This window comes from Populus euphratica, unplaced genomic scaffold, assembly GCF_000495115.2.
Source record: "Populus euphratica unplaced genomic scaffold, PopEup_1.0 scaffold111.1, whole genome shotgun sequence".
NCBI classification, from domain to species: Eukaryota; Viridiplantae; Streptophyta; class Magnoliopsida; order Malpighiales; family Salicaceae; genus Populus; species Populus euphratica.
Genome location: NW_011499877.1, coordinates 205,004 through 224,963, shown reverse-complemented (window position 1 = coordinate 224,963; position 19,960 = coordinate 205,004). Strand labels below are relative to the sequence as shown.

At 33.1% G+C, this 19,960-nt stretch overlaps 1 protein-coding gene and 1 long non-coding RNA gene across 3 annotated transcripts; both read right to left on the bottom strand.

Moving 5' to 3' along the window:
* Positions 1-1,518: 1,518 nt before the first annotated feature.
* Positions 1,519-14,749, bottom strand: LOC105128537 (pantothenate kinase 2-like). 2 transcript variants are annotated; one of them, XM_011030253.1, is made up of 23 exons: positions 14,591-14,749; positions 13,752-14,161; positions 10,769-10,981; positions 10,520-10,578; positions 9,823-9,939; positions 9,218-9,337; positions 9,036-9,130; positions 8,861-8,954; positions 8,524-8,655; positions 7,634-7,746; positions 7,271-7,463; positions 6,055-6,263; positions 5,631-5,675; positions 5,450-5,498; positions 4,886-4,968; positions 4,365-4,481; positions 3,890-3,953; positions 3,618-3,764; positions 3,369-3,527; positions 3,206-3,289; positions 2,503-2,697; positions 2,249-2,320; positions 1,519-1,949 (listed from the first exon to the last, which is right to left on the bottom strand). In XM_011030253.1, exons 2-23 carry the CDS (start codon positions 14,110-14,112, stop codon positions 1,860-1,862), a joined length of 2,811 nt encoding a protein of 936 aa, XP_011028555.1. In that variant the 5' UTR covers positions 14,113-14,161; positions 14,591-14,749; the 3' UTR covers positions 1,519-1,859. The 2 variants fall into 2 exon arrangements, with proteins under 2 accessions (XP_011028555.1, XP_011028556.1); XM_011030254.1 differs by having other exon boundaries at positions 13,752-14,120.
* Positions 11,111-13,744, bottom strand: LOC105128536 (uncharacterized). Its single transcript, XR_842877.1, has 2 exons — positions 12,762-13,744; positions 11,111-12,375 (listed from the first exon to the last, which is right to left on the bottom strand). It is a non-coding gene; the product is annotated as an uncharacterized LOC105128536 (long non-coding RNA).
* Positions 14,750-19,960: the final 5,211 nt, after the last annotated feature.

Genomic DNA, 19,960 nt, shown 5'->3' with positions numbered 1-19,960 from the left:
GATCAACAAAAAAAAAAAAAAAACCGCCAAGTTCTAGCTATGGAATAGATTGTTACCAAACATGGCCCCGAGCTATGCCGAGGGTCCACAATTCTTTCCTCGTAAAAATCAATGTTTAGACGCCGTGATCGCATTTTAATGAAAGAAGAAAAATCAATGATTCGCGTTATAGGCGAATACTGTTTAATAAATTGATTTTATTTTAATTAGATATTTAAAAAATAATTACTAAACAAATAAAAAATAAGAAAATTAAAATTGATGATGAAAACTTGAAGAAACAACCCTTAATATATATATTTGAATGAACCCAAGAAAAAAATATTAACTAGAGAATAAGAACCGAGTCATGATGAAATCAAAAGAAAAAAAAAAATATGAATCACAATTAACGTTTTAAATTTATGACTCGGATTATTAGACCAAAAGCACTATATATATATGAAAAAAACATGAAACACAATCCCTAATAAATCAACCATTAAAAAAAAAATTAGAAAAAAAATCAATAACACAAACTAAAATAATAAAATAATAAGAATAAGAATAAAAATAAAAAATAATTAGAGGGGATCTATAAATTTTCAATCGAAGAGTAAAATTTAAAAGAAAAAAATTTGAGTAAAATGACAAAAAAAAACCAAAAGAATAAGCACCAAATTAAAAAAATAATATACCATTAATTTAGATCAAGGGATAAAATTAAAAACTAGTAAAAAAATACACAAAGAGATTAACAAAAAAAATAAAGATCAAAGTGAAAAAATACTCATTAAAAATTAGGATTAAATAATAAAATTATAAAAAATATCAAAACTCTACAAAAGATCTAAGGATAAAAAATAAAAATAAAAATAACAAACATCAAATTCAAAAATAAAATAAATCGAATAAATTCGTTGAAAATTTAAAGGGAAAGTTGGATAACCTAGAAGGAAAGAGAAAATAAAAAAAATTGTGAACACCATACATCTATTAACAACATGCATCTGCCAATTATAAAGAAGATTTCCAAACAAATTAAACGCCACCTCAAAATCCATAGTTTGGCCATTAAGTGATGACACAAAAAACAGTGACCAACAATCACGCGTTGATATAAGCAATACACACATTAATAATTTTTTAAATTGTTTATTATAATGTAAAAGACAAACTTACATTTTAGCCCACTAAATACTAACAAAACAAAAAAAAAAAAACCCAAGATAGATAAAAAAAAAATCTTGGTCAAAAGCTAAAGTTTCTTTGACTTTAAATGCAAGTAATTAATTTAATTATGCTTGAAAAAATAAAAATCAAAGTCTAAGAGTTTTCACTCCAAAAGGTATTTCTATCGTTTTCTATTTATTAAAAGATGAGAAAAGTCTCTCCTACCCCCACCAGTCAGCCGAGAAAAATCATGAATCTACCATAGCTACAGTAAATCCAATGCTTCCATCCCTTCGCTTTTAGATTATCATGTTATAAACATAACACAGCGGATATGTTGATTACTCTTTAAATATGGTTTACTACTACTTTATTTTTTCTCTCTCGATTTTATCTAAATGCAATAATGCATTAAAAAATCTCCAACATAATTCAAGAATCGTGCTGATATAACTAGAAATCACGACTAAGATGGTTTCTTTATTATCTAAATTGACTAATCAAATAAGTGGATAGAGAATCAGATGAAGAGGCCTATCCCTTCATCTCCCTTCTGTTTATTTCCATTTTTTTACTACCCCATTTCCTACATGATAAAGCTGGACCCGTGACAACCTCTCCATGGGTTAACTTATGAGGAGATTGTCTTTTTTGTTTCTTCAGTTACGGAAGGATAACATCCTGATTAAAAAGAACTTGAGAAGATTTCAACTGGCTGGTTCGTATCTGCACACACAGTCATATATGTTTCCTTTGATCAATTTTTCTGCAAGCCTCTGATTCTTCACCATTGCAAGCTGCAAAATAAGGTACGTACGTACACACATTAGATGGTGTTGAAAGGAATGCTCGAAAGTCAAGATAGAGACGACAAGACTTCAAAAGAAGCCGGATGCTGGCGTCTTGAATGCCATTTTCCCAAAAATCTTGAATTTCAGAAGTAAAACTAGTGAGTGTCAAGAAGGGCATTTTTAAAGCTCAAAGTCTCGTTGGATGAGCCCATATAGCCTCAATAACTACCACAAGGTCAGGCATAAGCACTAGGGAATGGTAAAAGAAAACCACCATTTTATGTCTCCATAGAGTGTTTTATTACCTTCAAAGCTTCACATTTAAACCGAGCATTGAAATTGGTGTGAAGAGCTCTACCCATGCCTTCCAATATAATCTGAAGAGCACAAACTCCAACATGTGATTACAGTTGCACTCATGTGCTCAATTTTATGCTTGAAACGGTTTTTTTATAAAGTGAGGAAAACACGAAGGCAAGGGAAACAGATATGCTTGACATGGGGACTTTTACATGGTTAAGCACTGACAAGGGTTAGATAATAGCAACCAGAGTCATACCAAATCAGCATCCTTTGCAGCGGCAGCAAGCTCAGAGCTGACCTGCCTCAAATCAATGCATGGACTCCCACACCCATTCTCAACAACCATCAAGGGGACCGAGGATGAATTCTCTTTAGAACCATCTGAAGTGTTTATCATTGCATCAACAAGTAGGCCACCTGCTTCAGCAGCTCTGCGAAGAATGTCACAATGCTATGGAATAATAGGAGAGTCAGTTTCCTCACTTTTGTTTAAATGCATAATTTCATGGCATTGTTAAAGTAAATGCTACCAACAGCATTGGGTTCCGCATCTCCAACACTGATAATAGTTCATAAAACCTTCATGCAATGAAGACTATGAGTTACATCTTTTCTCCTTCCTGAATTTACCCCCCAAAATTCTGTAATTAATTTATCTAACCATGGTCATGATTGTGCAGTTCTTCAGTTGAATAAAATAAAGCAGGAGCACTAACATGAATTAGAACATTTCTAATTTTCATGGTGAGTTTTACAAATACATCAATAAAATGCGCATAAAGAGAGTAAACAAATGACTGGACATTTATCAGTTTGATAAAGAAAACAGATATGCAACCGCATATTTCATGCGAACACAAAGTAGGACAAAAACAACCAAAAAAACTAAGACACTCTGACAAACGCATTAAAAAAGAGTGAGATGAGAAGTTTCCAAATCATCAAGAATGTTCACAAACCTTGGCGGCCTCAGCTACAATGTCAGGAAGCTCCATAGCAGTTACATCATTTAGTGCAGGAAGAGAGTTCGCAACCAAAACAACCTGAATATACAAAATGATGGGTAGTGCACAAATCATTTACAAGCCTTTTTTCACTAGCATCATAGAAAAGCAAACTTACCTCAGTTCCACGTTGGAGGAGCTCCCGTGCTAGGGGAAGCATCCCTAAAACAACATCAGCACCTGAGTTGTCCACAAAAAGTAAAGCTCGTTTATGGGGGCGAGGCTTCTTATCTCCAGACCCCAACATTCTTTCTTTGAATACATCGAAGTCATCCACCTGGATAACAATACAAGCAAACAATTTCTTCAACATAAAATGCAAATCATGTATTCCCTGGACAAAATACATATATTTATTTCCATTTACCCGCCAAGGTCTTTGCATTTTATTGCGACTCATTCTATAGATTTCTATGATTGTTCCCTTGTGATAGAGTTCCACACAAGCACGAGATCCCCAGTCAAATATGTTTGCAGCTAGAACACCTTCAATTAATGTAAGCAATCTTGTCTCCTGCAAGATAGAGAGGAATTTAGGTGATCAACACAACAGCCCAAAATTTCTGTCCTTCATAGAGGACATCATTTCACACTGCTAAAACTCTTAATTCCAATTAGGAAAAGAAAAAAAGGGGATGCCTCTGTCATGCTATCAAGCTCTGCCAACAGGTCAGGTAACACAGCAAGTGATGCCTCATTTTCCCTGTTTGCATTAAAAAACCAAGAATTAATAAAGGAACCAGAAGAAAAAAAGTTTGTATGCACACACTATAACCATGATCTACATCCTCTTTATCCTCATACTTATAGCTTTCAAGTAAATTGCATAAAATATATCATTAACAAGTTGGATAATACAGCATGTGATCTGGCAGAGTACATTTGGAAGCAATAGGAATATATATATTTTTTTTCAATTACAGAAAATCACTGTTGAGCTTGTATTACAATAATACAATAGGCACCTTAACATTTCCCACTAAGGCATGATATGCCTCATGTTGTATGGACTCTGAGCAAATTAATGTGTAAAAAATAAACAATGTTGCAAAAGAATTGAGAGAAACTAAGTTCACATATTCTCTCTAGGTGGTTTGAGAAAGAATGTGGTTACCTTTGTTTTATGCTTCTGTAGACGTCAACGAATTGGAATTCTCTCAAGCACTCTTCCCTTAGTTCCAAGAGATTGGCCAATCCTAACTTCCCATATGCTGCAGGCTCCTCCATTAACCTATATAGTGGGTTGGAATTGGTAAACGAAGAAAAATGATCTTCATAGCATAAAAATAATTTCAAGAAAGATATTCAATCTGAACAACAAAACAAAACAATAAAAAAAAATGAAGCTGCAAATTTCTTATTGTGCCCATGATTTGAAACAAGGCAATTTTGCGTCCCATAAGAGTCAAACAAGAGTGTGCTGAAAATTGAGGGCATGGGGTGTTCAATAGTAAATCATCGATATCAACAAAACAGTAGAAAATGCAAGGATGGGACCGGCACTGCAGTCCCATATTAAAAAACATTATATTACAAGTCAACCAACATACTTGAAGTTCCAACTTTAGAACCTAGAAACTATGCAATATATGTATAAAAAATAACATCTAGAAGGTTTACCATGATTCTAATTACCTTGCCAAGTGAGCAGAAAATGCACGAGCAAAAGCATCACCTCTTCTTTTAGCATCATCTGTTCCACCTTCACTAGCCACTGCCTACAATTTTTCATATTAAGCTCTTTATAAAATAATAATGACATTAGGGACAATCAAAATTCTTATTTTTCTAAATAATCAAAAAAAGAAATTAAAGGGCATTGTCTGTCAAGATGGTAACAGTAACCACTTGGATTTGAGGCTTGAAAGCAGTCACTATATGTGAAAATGTTGTGGGATAGGACTACCCCTATAGTTCCACCCCCATGACCTCATGTGGGACCATAATTTGTTACTGACCTTTCAATCAACAAGAAACTAAATTATTTCCTCCTTGACACAAGAGATCTTCAATTTCAAGAACCACGCCATTTACATTAAATGGGGCTACATATTCATAATGTTGTGGTTAATACCAGAGCACAAAAGTTTCATAGGCTGATGCATGTCTGACTCTGCACACACTGGTATATGTGTACACATGCATGGGTGTGTGCATGAGTGAGCAAGTGAGAGAGATTAATGACAAATAGATGTTTACCTTATCAACAAGATCTGACAAATGCTCGGACAGCACAGTGAACCAATACCTACATTGGCATACAAAATCAGCCAAGAAACCTTCCTATAATGCATACGTGAAAGCAGGAGGTAAACTGTACAGTAACTAGTTCTAATTGGGGATTATCAAAATATGTAGCATATTCCCAGAGTTCACTCACTCTAATTCATTGTGATCTGAGAGGTCGATAGTGTTAGGCTCGTACCTGTTGGAATCAAATAAGTTTGCTTCACAAAGTTAGATGGAGGGCTAACTGATGAATCACATGTTCATTGCATAGCAGTAAAAAACGAAATAATTTTTCCTTTTTCTTTTTGCAAATTCAAGCTATACTCTTATTAAAAAAATTGAATTCCTCAAGAATAAAGAATAAACAACCAACTTCTCCATACAATATTTTTGCTCCCCAATGTGTTGGCAACTACATGTTAATGGGGGATAAGTCAATACCACAATGGACCAAGATATTATTCTAGGGCACTAATTTAATAATTGAATCAAACCACTCAGAACAGAGAGAGCATTATGTTAAGAGAGATTATCTAATGAAGTATTTAGCAAAAACAATGTACAATTTTGCATACATTTTTGGGTCTGCCAATTGTGGAAACCCCTCCAGTGTGGGTACAAGATGCAGAACACCAACGTTTAATGCACTGGCATCAGAACGTAGAGTACCACCTTTGGATGAAGGAACTTCAAACCCACCAAGCCCTGTGGTTCCAGGTGGAGCCATTGGTACTGGTGCAGTAATCTCAGTTCCCTTCTGCACAAACTTTTCCATCCATGAAATCTGCATTTGAATCAACAATAAACCATGTATAAGGTCCAATTCAAACAGGTGCATGTGTACATATATATGTTCTTGCAAGAAAAAAGGGTATCTAGTGCTTAAATCAAAAGGCTTGAGCAAACTTCTTCTATCTTCTGAACCATTATCAAAAGTTTTTCTTGCTAGAAGACATTAAAATGATAAACAAGTTTTCCAGTCAGGAAGTTCACACAGACTACACTCACTGATGAGAAGCAGCTAGTTGTCACTCAGATCTAGGAGGAAGAAAGCTCATGAAGCCTTATCCACAACCTCAAATACAGATATCTGTATCTCCATGAATTGTCTATATTAAGATGCTCTATGTACAGGTGTTCTTTGCATCCTAAAAAGCTGAAAATATATATACATACATACATACATACACATATATATATATGTATATAAATTAGCTTTCCAAGAAGGTAATTAGGTGAGACTTTGTTTCTAGTCGCCAATTATTTAATCACATTGCTGAGCTTGATAGGTTATTAAGAAGCATCTAAAGATTCCAACCTTTTACCTCATGGCTATCAAGTTAGTCCACTATGTATCCTTTTTCTTTACTTTTCCTTATCCCTTTTCATTTCACTGCATAAATGCCTATATAGTTGCTTCAAGAATCTATTCCTATTCGATATCTCTTATGTGTCTAGTATAATGGGGAAAAAAGGCTAACCAAGGAATCAACATAATGGAGTTACTTTTGGCAGCTAATATGCTTGCCATCCCTAGATAAACAAAGATTTCACAGATTGTGGGGTTCTCCTGAATTATCAAATGTAATTAAAGTAATATAGGACCAAACTGTCAAAATGTTTATACATAGAGATCGGCTTTCAAGAAATTAGGTCAGGGAGACCAGCTACCATTATGTTTAATGCAAGACTACCCTGCATTTTGAACATACAAAAAATCATGAACCAGCTCAAATATTTCAAGGCAGTTGCCAGTCTAGGTCATATGTTTCAAAACTGAACTGCACTTGCCTTCTCATTCAAATCCCCAAGTGCTGGCCCATGAATCTTTCCTCCAATATATGGTGCACCCATAGGGAACCTTTCAACTAACTGATGGACCATCAAGTCATCAAGACCATGCTTTTCATAGCTCATAAATGCACCTAAAGCTCCCAGAAACCCTTCATGCCGCAAAAACATTGCCTGTGCCTCTCCTTTTGACCTAGACAATGAATATGGAAAAAAAGAAGAAGAAAAAAACGAATAAAGAGAGCCAAATCATGGAAACAAAAAATAGCAAGGAAGCAGTAGCATTCATGCAAACAACATCGCTATCTATTATCAAACTTACTTTGATCAGACTAAAGTTTAAACCTTGGAAAAAAAACTCACCAGAAATGAACAGCAAAGGAAATTGTATCCATTGTATATGCATGACCCCTAATGAAAAACCCTCCAAAGAAGATTCTCTTAAGCCCAAATCGAAGTGCATTCAGGTATGAAATCTGCATACAAGAAAGACAGCCACCGCATTCATGTCAATTAGTCAGTAAGTTACCTAACATAATAATACCAGACAATCAACTCAAAAAATCAGAATTTGCTTACCAACAAACATGACACGATCCGTGATATCTAAAAACATGTCCCTAGAGGTCATGACTAGCAAGGTATTACTAGAAAAGGCATCACACAATCTGTAGTTATTGAATTTCCACTTGAGAATTGAAAAATATTCACTATACATGCAACTAAATTGTCTGATCAAAGTTGTGCATGAAGAGGGCTACTCAAAGGTAAAAGGCTCCAATTTCAGGTTTAAAGACGATAATTATACTAGCAGCAAAAATAATGGTTGAGAGAGAATTCAGACTTTATACAATTATCATATATGCCAAAACTTGTCCGCAACCACATTCTACTATTAAGGGAAAAGGAATACATTTTTTCCCCAAGAGGTTGTAGGTTTTTATTCACCAAATGGAGTCATTTCCTTCACTTGAAACTTCAAAAAAAAAAAAAAAAAAAAAACAAACTTCCTATGTGTCAATTGTCAGGCACTTCAAACCTGTAACTGTTCTCAAAACTTAAAACAGGCTGTAGTACTACTATTAATACAGTTAAGTAAAAAAACAATAATGATATAGAAAGATAAGTTAATTACAAAACTAATGTCAAATGACAAAATAAATAACTATCTAGAGCACACATGGGTTTATCATCATTCCAAGACATTCTTTCTATGGAAAAATTTGCATAACAGAATCGTTTATGCAACTCACCTGCCCAATGTTATATGAAATCATTCGCAAGAGGGACAGGGAAATATCTTCAGGTCTGTAGCCTGTAAGTTCCTTCTTTTCAGAGATGGTCTTGCCAAAACTAGAAGCGATGGTTGATGCTGACAGACCAATCTATAAAGATATGATAAGAGGAAACATGATCACCATAACATATTGAAATTTTTTTTTTGATTATACATGATCACCATAACATATTGAATTTTTTTTTTAAAAAAAAGAACCTGGATCTTGATGACAATTCACAGTGAGTGCCTTGCAGTTTCACAACATCTTACTAACTGCTATACTGAAAGGAATGAACAAACCAAGAGTATACCTTATTATAATCCATACCACCATAAATATCACCAACCAGCATGTCAATTGTTCTATTATCACCCTTTTGACTCAGCTCTAGCAACTCATCAAAACTGCAAAGGAAATCAATAAAATGAGACCTTAACAATATTTATGAATAGTGAAAATATAGGAAGATTAGATATCATAATGACCTCTTGCACTTGGTTAACAGCCTTCCCAAGCCCCAGTAAGTACCACCACCAACATTTGTGCCACTGACTCGTTCAAACTTCCCATCCCCATCAACCTACAAAAATCAAGGGCATGCTTATTCTTTATGAGTTTTTCCCATACTTAAAGTGAAAATAACAAACTGAGAAAAAGACTAATTTACCTTGATCATACTAACACCAGATCCAATGTTAACAAGAAGATAAGGGAACAGATCATTCTGATCAATCTGCACAAACTCTTTCTGGCCCTCCATGTGTGTGAAAGCTTCATGGCGAATAGCCTACTCAAAAGTTGGTTCAAAGAGCTATGGGGTTAACATATATTTGAAAATAGCAAGTCTTAATAAATTGTGGATCCAACAAAAGCATGTCAAAAATGCTTACAAAGCTAGCATGTGAAAAAAATACTGTGATAGATGATGAAGTTGGCCAACAAACCAATAGCAGTTCCATCATTCCAATTGTAACAAGAACGGAAGTTTCATCATATTCAAATGAAGATAGGAACAATCTACTAAGCTATAATAGTTAAGAGCAAGACTTAAACTCAATGCTGATGGCATTTTTCCAATAAGAATACTCTCTTCTTCTCACCATAAAAGAAAAGGCAAAACAGAAGTTCAAATATTTCAAAAACCAGCAAGTTTAAAAAGATGCACAAACACAAACTACTTATCAGAAATCATCCTTTTTCAAAAAACATGAGCAAATTAAAGTAATAAACAAGAATTAGAAAAAATGTGGTAATAGGAATTCAAAATCCCACCTTAAGCAAAAAGTTGGCTCCTGCCACAAGACAATCCATCTCATCTTCTTTGTCAAGACTAACCCCAAGCCTTTCCTTGAAGAGGTCTGCAAACTTGTATGCCCCGCCGCCAGTGGCCTTCTCAGAAAATCAACAGGAATATCTGTTAGAGCCAAACAAGTATGAATAGACGTTGACTAGTATAAATTAGATGATTTGAGTCTTTATTATAAAGTTTTCTCCTTCATATTGTATACTGATGACCGGCTGTAATATTAAAATCATGAATTAAGAAGCAAGGAAATCATAATTTGCACATGATTAAAGAATAGCTAGAGAGGGTGGGTCTAACACCTGGTTTTTCTACCTCGCTTCAAATTTGAGGCTTGAAAAGGTACTCACAAATTCTTAGAACTGTGGTATAAGAATGTGGGTTTAATACAAAGTCTAATTGCATAACCAGAGGAGCAAGTAGCATTGTCGTGTTTAGCAGTAACAAATTCTCCAACATATTTTGATTTCAATGCAAGGAAATTGCTAAAACTAGGTCAAACCATATCTTAACGAAAAGATGAAAAACTTCTGAAATTCCTTTCCCACTAACATCTTCTTTACAGATTACACGTGTTACCTTCTAATTTCAATAAAGGTGGTATTTGAACCACAAGTGATGCAAAAGTACCCCCTGCAGAATTTAATGAGAAAAAACAAAGTTCACCTTAATTACAGCATTGCCATTGGGTGAGGTCTCGGAATGCCAACTATGTGAATCCATGCCTAATTGCAAGAAAATCACCGAGGTTATCAAGAAAAAATAGGGAACAAAAGGAAAAGAAATGGGTAATGAAAATGAAGTTGTTAACTTGGAAGCAGTCGAACAAATAAGTGAAACATCAAAGCAAATGGTCTGCTTCCAATGAAAAAAGATATTAGTTGAAGAAAGATCATCAAGTCAGAGAAAGCATACCACCACAATGAAGCTGCTTGGAAGAAATAAAATCTAAGCATTCATTGATCTTGCTTGTCTCAAACTTGACAAAATGAAGTCTTCCTCCAAGAATGGGGTAGCTTCTCCTATTACCATTGGAAATTCCTAATCTCTCCTTCACTGTCTTCTTCCTCTTATCATTAGTTGGCCGGTCTTGGTGTCTTGAAAAATACACCAACTTGATTAGAGAACCTGCAGATAAACACCATTAACTAATGTTTCATGCATACCACAGGTGATCCATCAACATTCAGCTCAACATCAAAATGAAATTTTAGAACACTTAATGAAGAATTTACCTACTGAAGGAAAGCAGAACAAGGTAAAAGCAGTTGTGAGTTTTTTTAGTTTATGATGAAAATCAATCAATCATAATAAAATGGAAAAGCAGCAAGGAAGCAGCTTGAAAGAATGTACAACAAAAAACTAACACAAGAGACTAAATTACATCCAAGCAAGAAGTTCATCTTGTCTACTTAGGCTCTGTGTAGCAACAGAATCAGCCACTGCATTCTCCTCTATATTTACCCGGCTAAAGCTTATAGAAGTTTACTACTAAGGATAGAAAGCATTGTGTAGTCTCCACAGCCAGCCCTCTGCTTTTCCCCTCACCCGTTGAGTTGCATTCGTGGAAGGATTCGAAAACTTAGTGCATCTTATTTGCAAGAGAGAGATAATCTCCATAGCCCTTGTGATTGCCAGCATTTCAACATCACTGAACTACTTAATGCCAACGGGCATAGAAAAAAAAATGCAAAGGAAACTCCCCTCGTGATCTCTGAGGACACCTCCAATGCCTGAGATTGCTGGCTTCCCAAAAGCAGAACCATCGAAATTCCATCTGCAAGTGCCCAAGCTCGTTTCTTCCTTTGTTCCAACCCTCTTTCTTTTCCAATAAAGAAAAAGGCATTTAACAAGAAAGTCCGAGTAAGAAAAAATGAACTAAGAACTAAGGCATACAACAATGGATCAATTCATTCAACAAGATCCATTTGGATCAGACCAGGATGAATGGGATGGGTCTGACCTCTCGCTCGGATGTCACGACTCCAGCCGTCGACAAATGTCCCATGCCACGTTTTGTGAACTGCTATTCCCGAGAATAAATTGTGATATAGCACTGAATAAGCCACTGCTCTATTCCCGACTCGAAATCTATAAAGGACTTTAAGGGAGAGAAAATAGAGCCCTACACCATACATCCTGCTGCCTCCAGACAACTGCATTTTTTCAAATCATTGTAGGCCATGTACTAATAGGATTTGACCGCTTCTAAACATTTAATTAAGTCATTTCCCGTGCAAACAAAGGTCTCATCAATGGATTTCACCCAATAAGCAATCCTATGAAATGTTAAGCATAGGATATTTTCCCAGATTGGATTGACATTGTTGAACACCAAGTTATTTCTAGCTAGCCATATAAACCATAAAACTGCATAAATTGCCCTGTACCACACTTTCCTTTGCAGATGACCATGAGCAAACAAATCCGACTGCTGAAAAAAGTCATCCACGCTGCTAGGAATTGACCGAGAGTAACTGCACCAATTCATAACTTGAGACCACACCAGCCATACATCTCTGCTGCAAAAGAAGATGATAAGCTGCTTCACATGTAGAATTGCAAGCAGACACATGCTAGCAGCTTGGCCTACAATTCTAATTTGCCGCAAAAAATCATTTGTCTGCACTTTCCCCATGGCAGCAAGCCAAACAAAGTCTTCTACTTTTGGTGGTAAAATAGATTTCCAGACAAGGGATTGTATTGGAGAATTCTCTCCAAACTTTTGGTGGTAAAATAGATTTCCAGACAAAGGATTGTATTGGAGAATTCTCTCCAAGAGTTGCACGGTCTATCAAGGAGCTGCAAGATCTAACAGTGTAATCACCTTTGACATCATGAATCCAAATACATTTATCTCTTAGATTATAACATAAATGAACAGCAGATGTGTCAAGTAACAAATTACCCTCCAGTTGTTTCTCCCAAACCCAAAGAGCCCTCCTCCATTTAAACTTCCATTCCAAGAGAGAACCCTTTTACTCACCCAACTCAGCTATCTTACAGTCTGTCCTCAGCTAAACTGTATAAATCAAGATATGACGCATTCAGATGAAGTGATCCAACCCAAATAACATGCCAGAAGCTGATATTGACATCGTTACTAACACAGAACCAAAGACCACTCTTCAAAGCAGCTGAACTCTGATCAGAACCTGAATAAGTTGAAAATATATCTTTCCTATAAACTGACAATGACCCAGTGAAGAAAGACTAACCATGTCAGTTTTAAGCAGTTGTGAGTTAAAAGATAGAATAGCTGAAACTATTACTCTAAATATACATTGAAAAAGATATGAACTGAATTAATAAATATTCTGGAATCTCTCACAACATGGCAGAATGCTGGACATTACTTACAGATTTCACATAAATGTAAATAACATTCAAAACAAATTCTTTAGATGAAATCACAGAAAAAGAGAAAGAAAGTCCCCTTAAGTTTAATGAACATAATATACTAAAAGGCAATACAATGTATACCAAGTTGAATTTTAGAAATTTCATTTCAAATTCCTGCAAACAAACCATCAAAATGTAGGTGTGGAAGCAATTTCTTCCTCAGTGCAGTTGATGAAATGAATAAAGGTAAGTGTTCGAGAAAACACTAAAAGGAATAACAGGGGGAAAAAGGAAGAAAATAAATAAGAAAAACACGCATGCAAGTGGGAACATGAAGCAAACCAACATACAGATTTTTATTTCTGCCCCGTTCTCCCAAAGAGCCAAACACAGAAAACCAAATCACACTTAACGAATGAGACACTAATTCAGAACAACTAAAGCAAAAACGCAACTCCCATGCAAGAATACAAATAAAAAACCATAATCAAGTCACCAAAACGAGGGGAAAAAAACACAGAGAGAAGTGCACAAGTGAATAATGAATAGCTTCTACCTCCAATATCAAGAGCCAAATGTGAAATATCATCAGATTGATTAGGCAACAGAATTGTAGGATCTCTCTCCTCAAAAGTCCCTTCAATTGCAGCCTTGCTAAGGTCAAGCTGTGGTCTGGAACCTGACCTGTGAATAGAATTACTAGTGGGAGGAACCATGTCTCTCTCACCTCGACCACAGCTCCCCTCCTCTCTCACCTTGTCAATAACAGACCTGTTGTTCATCAAAGACTCCCGTTTTATTACTGCACCGCCAGTTTCAAGAACTGGGTGGTCCCCTCTCAACTTGTCAATCTCAAGCTCCTCCTTTATTGTGATACCGTCAATTCCAAGAATTGAGTCCTCTTTTAAACCGGCCATTAATCCAACAGAAAAAAATACAAAAGAAATTTATCACCTGCTCCTTAACCTACACATATCCAATAATTGTTTTGGTCACTTGTCCCATACAAAAAAAAGAGAGGTTATTATATAGAAAATCTGGATCAAAATGGACTAAAATATGGATAATTGCAATGCCCATGTGATTGAAAAGTCTTTAGAGCCAATCAATAAATGGAGCAATTCACTTTATGAACCTAAGAGTTAAAAGAAAAGAGTCAGAGTGATTCGGCCCGCATTGAATTGAATAAACAAGAACCTAAGCTAAGCTAAGATATTGTTGGTGAGAATTTAATGCATCTTGATCCGCTAGTCCAACCAAGAAAGAAACGGCTCAACAACTGAAGTTTAACCACCAAAAGAAAAATGCAAGTCAAAAGAAACTCAAGAATTCAAAGCAAACCCAGATAGTTTTTTTTTTTTCCATAAAAAAAGGCCATCTTTTCACAATGCAGACCTTAAAGTTTGTGTGACTCGATTGTATGGATTCCAAGTACGAGGATTTGGGGGGCACGACAGAAAGGATCGTCAGACAGTTGCAGAGTTTATAGTTTCTTTCGGTTTTGTTTCAGATAAGCTAGGATACAGATGCACTGTGTGTGCGCGATGGATATGACGCCCCCCACAAGATTCAATAATTTTTAAAAATCTTATTTATTTATTTATTAAAATGGCATCTTATACCAGTATTATTTATATTTAATTTAAATAAAAAATAAAGTACATGAAAATATCCATAAACAATATATAAATTAGTACTAACTTAATAACATTATAATATATCTGTAATATTAACGTGTAAATTCACACCATCCTTAATTAAGGAAAATAAAACCAATATTAAAAAAAATTAATAAATTATTAAAACCTAAAAAATAGGTCTTTTTCTTCCATTATTTCCTTATTTATTAACCACATAAAATCCTAAATAACAGAACATAAGCTTTTTAAATCACTCCTACGTGGTACAAATGTTTTATATATTACATTATTAGTAATAAAAACTCTAAAAATGCTTTAATTTTTTTTTAAAAAAAATCAAGAATGTTAAAGTTGAAAATAATAAAACTACATCAAAGTTCATCAAATTAGTAAATTGAATTCTTATTTTTTTAATATGGTATTTTTTTTATTGTTATCTTATGTTACTTTTTACTCCTTTATACAACATAATTCACAAAATTTAAACTTCTTTTTTTACAAATATTTTATAATTAAGAAAAATATTTATTAAAACAAAGGTTAATAAAAATTTTACTCATGCAATATTATTAAGTTTCATTCACATCATAAATAATTAAAAATAACTCTTTAAAATAAAGGTCAATAAAAAGATTCATTATAATTGTCATAATTTCTTTTTTGATCTCATTTCCAAAAAATTCAAAAAAATGCAAAAACTTCTAAAAATATACTTTCAATGCATTTTCATTTCATAATTTTTTATTATTTTTATCTTGTAGATAGATGACTTTAAAAAATGAAGTCAAAATACAAAAATAAATTAAAAAAGATGATGGGTGAAACGCAAAGTAAGAAAAAAAAAATTGGATTATTAGTTCTTCAAATAACTAAGGGGGTGCAAAAAAGGAGAAAACCCCTCGCCATCATAAAAAAATTAAGAGGGAGTGAAAAAAAATGTGTCAGAGAAAAAGAGAACATTATTCATCTTTTTCCTTCTTACCTCTTTTTTAAGGAAACAATCCTAGTTACCATTGGTGAAGAGAAAATGTGTGCTTAATAATAATAATAATAATATATTCATTAACTTCTTCATCACCTCTTCTACAAAAGAAAAACTCCTCAACCCCTTTATCTTTTCTCCCCTCTCTTTTTAAAATTAAACCTTTATATTTCTATACTAGTACCACTATAACATCGACAATATAATACCAACAAAAACACCAAAACAGTTGTGTTGCTAGCCAACAAACAACCTCTCTCCACCAAAATTTCTCTTATTAATTCCTCCCTCCCCCGAACTCTATTTATGATAAGACCACCACCATTTTTTTCATCTATCAGCTTCTTACAAAACCCCTCAATCAATAAAAGTCAACAACCCCTAGATCATTATATATCGAGGAGAGAGAAAGAACTATTTATTTATATGATCCATTTAAACCAATGATCTTTATATGAATATATTTAAGAGAAAAATAAAATAAAACTTCATTAACTCTGATCTCTATCCACAGGAGACAATGACCAATATTGTTAGCAGTAATCAACAAGCATAAATGATGTCGGACGAATCTATATTGTTAGCAGTAATCAACAAGCATAAAATGACATATTCTATTGGCCAACCCCCAATTCAATTAACATGTGATTGTCATGTATCATCATTATTGACATTGTTTCATCCATCATAACCCAAATTCATCCTCCTTAGATGGTTTATTTGAATTGGTATTTGCATTTAAATGATGTCGGACGAATCTTTCAAATTTGCATATTGCTTTCTTGTTCATGTTTTCATCCATTGTCATCCTTAGCATCATAATACCGTCATCTTTTTCTTCTTCATGTATGATTATTTATGTATTTAATATCATGAACATATGTTAGTATTGTCCCTCGGTTCAAATAACATAGAAACAATATCCCTTTTCATGCATGCTTGTTATTTCTCTATATTTATACTCGATCTTATATTTTGATTATAATACCCATCACATGAAAGGTTTGGTCGATAAAGAATCCCTTTGTTACTAAAGGCAAACATGTCAAATCTTTTTTAAAATTTTTAATTTTTAAAATTAAAACTCCTTTTTGGAAAATAAAAATGCATAAGTTTTCAATCGGATATATCCATCAATTATTCTTGATGTAAATGAAACCTTAAAAGTTGTTACTTCTAGGCATTGATTAGGGTAACAAGGTTTTCCATTCATATATAATGACTTCTAGGCATTGATTAGGGTAACAAGGTGTTCCATTCATATATAATATAATTTTTTTTCTTTCAAATAATAATAATAATAAATGTTTTGGTCCTAAAAGATTATTCACCAACAATTCTTGTTCATAAACGAGTTTTTTTAGACTAGTATGCGTAAACATAATTAGGGCCATTATTATAAGAACATGAAACAATAAATATTATTGCTAAGTCAACAACATGCTTCAAGGTAAATGAACCCTTAAAGGTTGTTATCTTGAAAGTGTAGGCATTTTGGTCCAATAAAGGACATTTGTTTTGGTATCTCTAGATCTTACCTCCAAGTAGTTAAACCGCTAGTTGTTGTTATTTAGACATTTAGGACTAAGATATAGAAAATCATTCAATATAAATGAATCATTATAGAATATTATCCTAGAATCCCTGATTGCATAAGAAAATGATTGCCATCATCCCTCTTAAGTTTAGGGCCAGGTCAAGGTGACCTCACATGAGCATGTCTTGTTATTCATTAACGTTGTTTGAAAGATCATCACTAATTATAAGCCTTGATCAACAATAACCTATCATTTTGTTATCAGCATGATGGTAACGTCAATTTATTAAATGTGTCTAGAATATATAAACCATCACAAATCATTATTGTGATAACAATTAAAAATGGCTAAAACAACAATCATCTATAACTTGGGTTTCATCTTATGTATAAGACACATCTTTAACCATAGGTATCTATACATTAATTTAGATAGATGTTCAACATATAGGTATATTAGTTACATTAGGAATAGAAAATGATTAGCAATATAACTTATCTTAATATTAGTTACATTAGGAATAGAAAATGATTGGCAATATAACTTATCTTAGATAAAATATTTTAGGTGAATGAATTATAGTTGTTGTTTCCTTAATCTTCAATCAAACAACCTATGAAGACCAAAAACCTTGGGAGGGTAATGATCTAATGCAGACCAAAACCATGGGGTGGATGGTGAGCTTTATTATCTATATTTGTTTTTTTACATAACATTTCTTTTTTATACTATGTTTTTTATTTTATTTTTGTTGGCTTTTTAACAAGGTTTCACTTATTTCATGTAAAAGATTACAATTTGTTAGGTAATTTCTATTTCTCCTTAATTTTTTTTGACTATTTTGCTTTCTCGTCTGGACCTATTATATAGTGTGTGCTTTGCTTGAATTTCTATGCTTTATTGAGATATTTTTCTTAGTTTTTATCTCTCATTTTAAGTGTTGGGTTTAGAAAATTTATTACACTTTAATCTTTTTTCAACCTTTATGATATTGTCCATCATTAAGTCATAGGTGTGCGACATGTTTTAGGTGAAGCCAGACCATGTGTTGTAGCATTATGGATGAATCACAACGAGTTGTTAGGTAAATGTGGCTTTTTATTGGTTAATGTTATATATTTTTTATGTTGTATGTAAAGTTTTCAATGAAGGTTATGGGGGGTGTTTGATTTTTTTTTCTTTCTTTCTTTAAGATGTTTATTAGAATTTATATTTTTTTTATTTCTTAGAATTTTTTCTTTTATTGGGTTGGAGTTTCTTTTTGAAAAATGCATGTTTTTTAAATGGTTTTGGAGGAATGTTCTTTCAACATTAGAATTAAAAAGAATGAATGTCCATTTAATTCTGATTTTTATTTAATTTAAATTGGTAGAGAATGAAAATGGTATTTTTATTTTATATTTTTTAAAGACTGATTAATGCCTCGAGTGAAAGATCAAGGCTAAAAACAATTCTCAGCATTTGTTTGAAAAATAAAGAATGATCATAAATGTAATGATGGGTAATGAATTTTATACTAAAATTTATTAAATTTCAGCTAAAAATTGGTTACGTAGTTGTTTTTATTAACATTTATTATTGTTTCAAATTAATTGATTAATTCATGTAATGTATATTATACTTTTTTTTATGTGTTTAGATTTTGTTAATTTACTTTTTGAATAGCCTTTTGCAACACTGACTAGGTGTACTGCAAGTGACATTACATCTAACCCAATAATAACTATATATTTGGCATAACCTAACTGATACAAATCAGTGAGTAACATCAACTGATTCATTACATGTGCCAATTAGGTCTATTACAAGGTCAAATTTTAAGAAGATTAAAGAGGCATTCAATAGGTTAATTCAAGATATTTGGATCTTATTTCCTACAAGACTTGCAGATTTAACTTATTTTTTTATTTACACGTGAATTGAGCTTTTTTTTTAATGTGCAATTTTATATTAATGAGCATAATATTTTTTTTAATGGTTAGATTCTGATGAAATTTTACTAGAAGTTTTCAAAGGTCTTGTTTTATATTGGGTTAAAATTTCAAGGGAAATCAAACATCAGTAATGCCAAGATAAGATCCAGAAGCTATTATATGGAATTTATATTAGTTTCCTAGTTGATTTAGAATTTTTTTTCTTCTTTTATTTAAAATTTTTTTCCAACATTATTTAGGGCATTTTACCTAGTATAAATATGTTATTTAGCTTGTATTTACTTTTTTATTTAATTAATAAGATATGGATTGATTATTTAGAAATAAAACTTATTTGTGAGAGTTTGCCTTTACTCTTGGTTCCTTATGGAACTACTATGACTTATCAAAGAATTAACTAAGCTTCATGAAGGCTTCTATACCTTTTGATTTCATCTTGATTATAAGCATTTGATTGAGTTTGGCTACTTATAGCCTTGGTGTCTTGTAATAAATTATCGTTATGTGAAGCTCAATCTCAAGCTTGAATTTAGCTTTTTTAAAAAAAGTTGATTTGACTTTGGGTTTCTAGATATATATATCCATGAGGTTCACATTAATTAGTATAGGAATAAGGTTTTAAAATCATGTTACATCCCTTTATTTTTTTAATTTTCATGTTATTTCATTAT

Coding starts and splice junctions, on each gene's coding strand:
- LOC105128537 (XM_011030253.1), bottom strand. CDS start 14,112: ATGGCCGGTTTAAAAGAGGACTCAATTCTTGGAATTGACGGTATCACA. Junction 10,579..10,768: donor CAAGCAGCTTCATTGTGGTG/GTATGCTTTCTC, acceptor TCTTGCAATTAG/GCATGGATTCACATAGTTGG. Junction 5,499..5,630: donor TCAGATCACAATGAATTAGA/GTGAGTGAACTC, acceptor ATGCCAATGTAG/GTATTGGTTCACTGTGCTGT.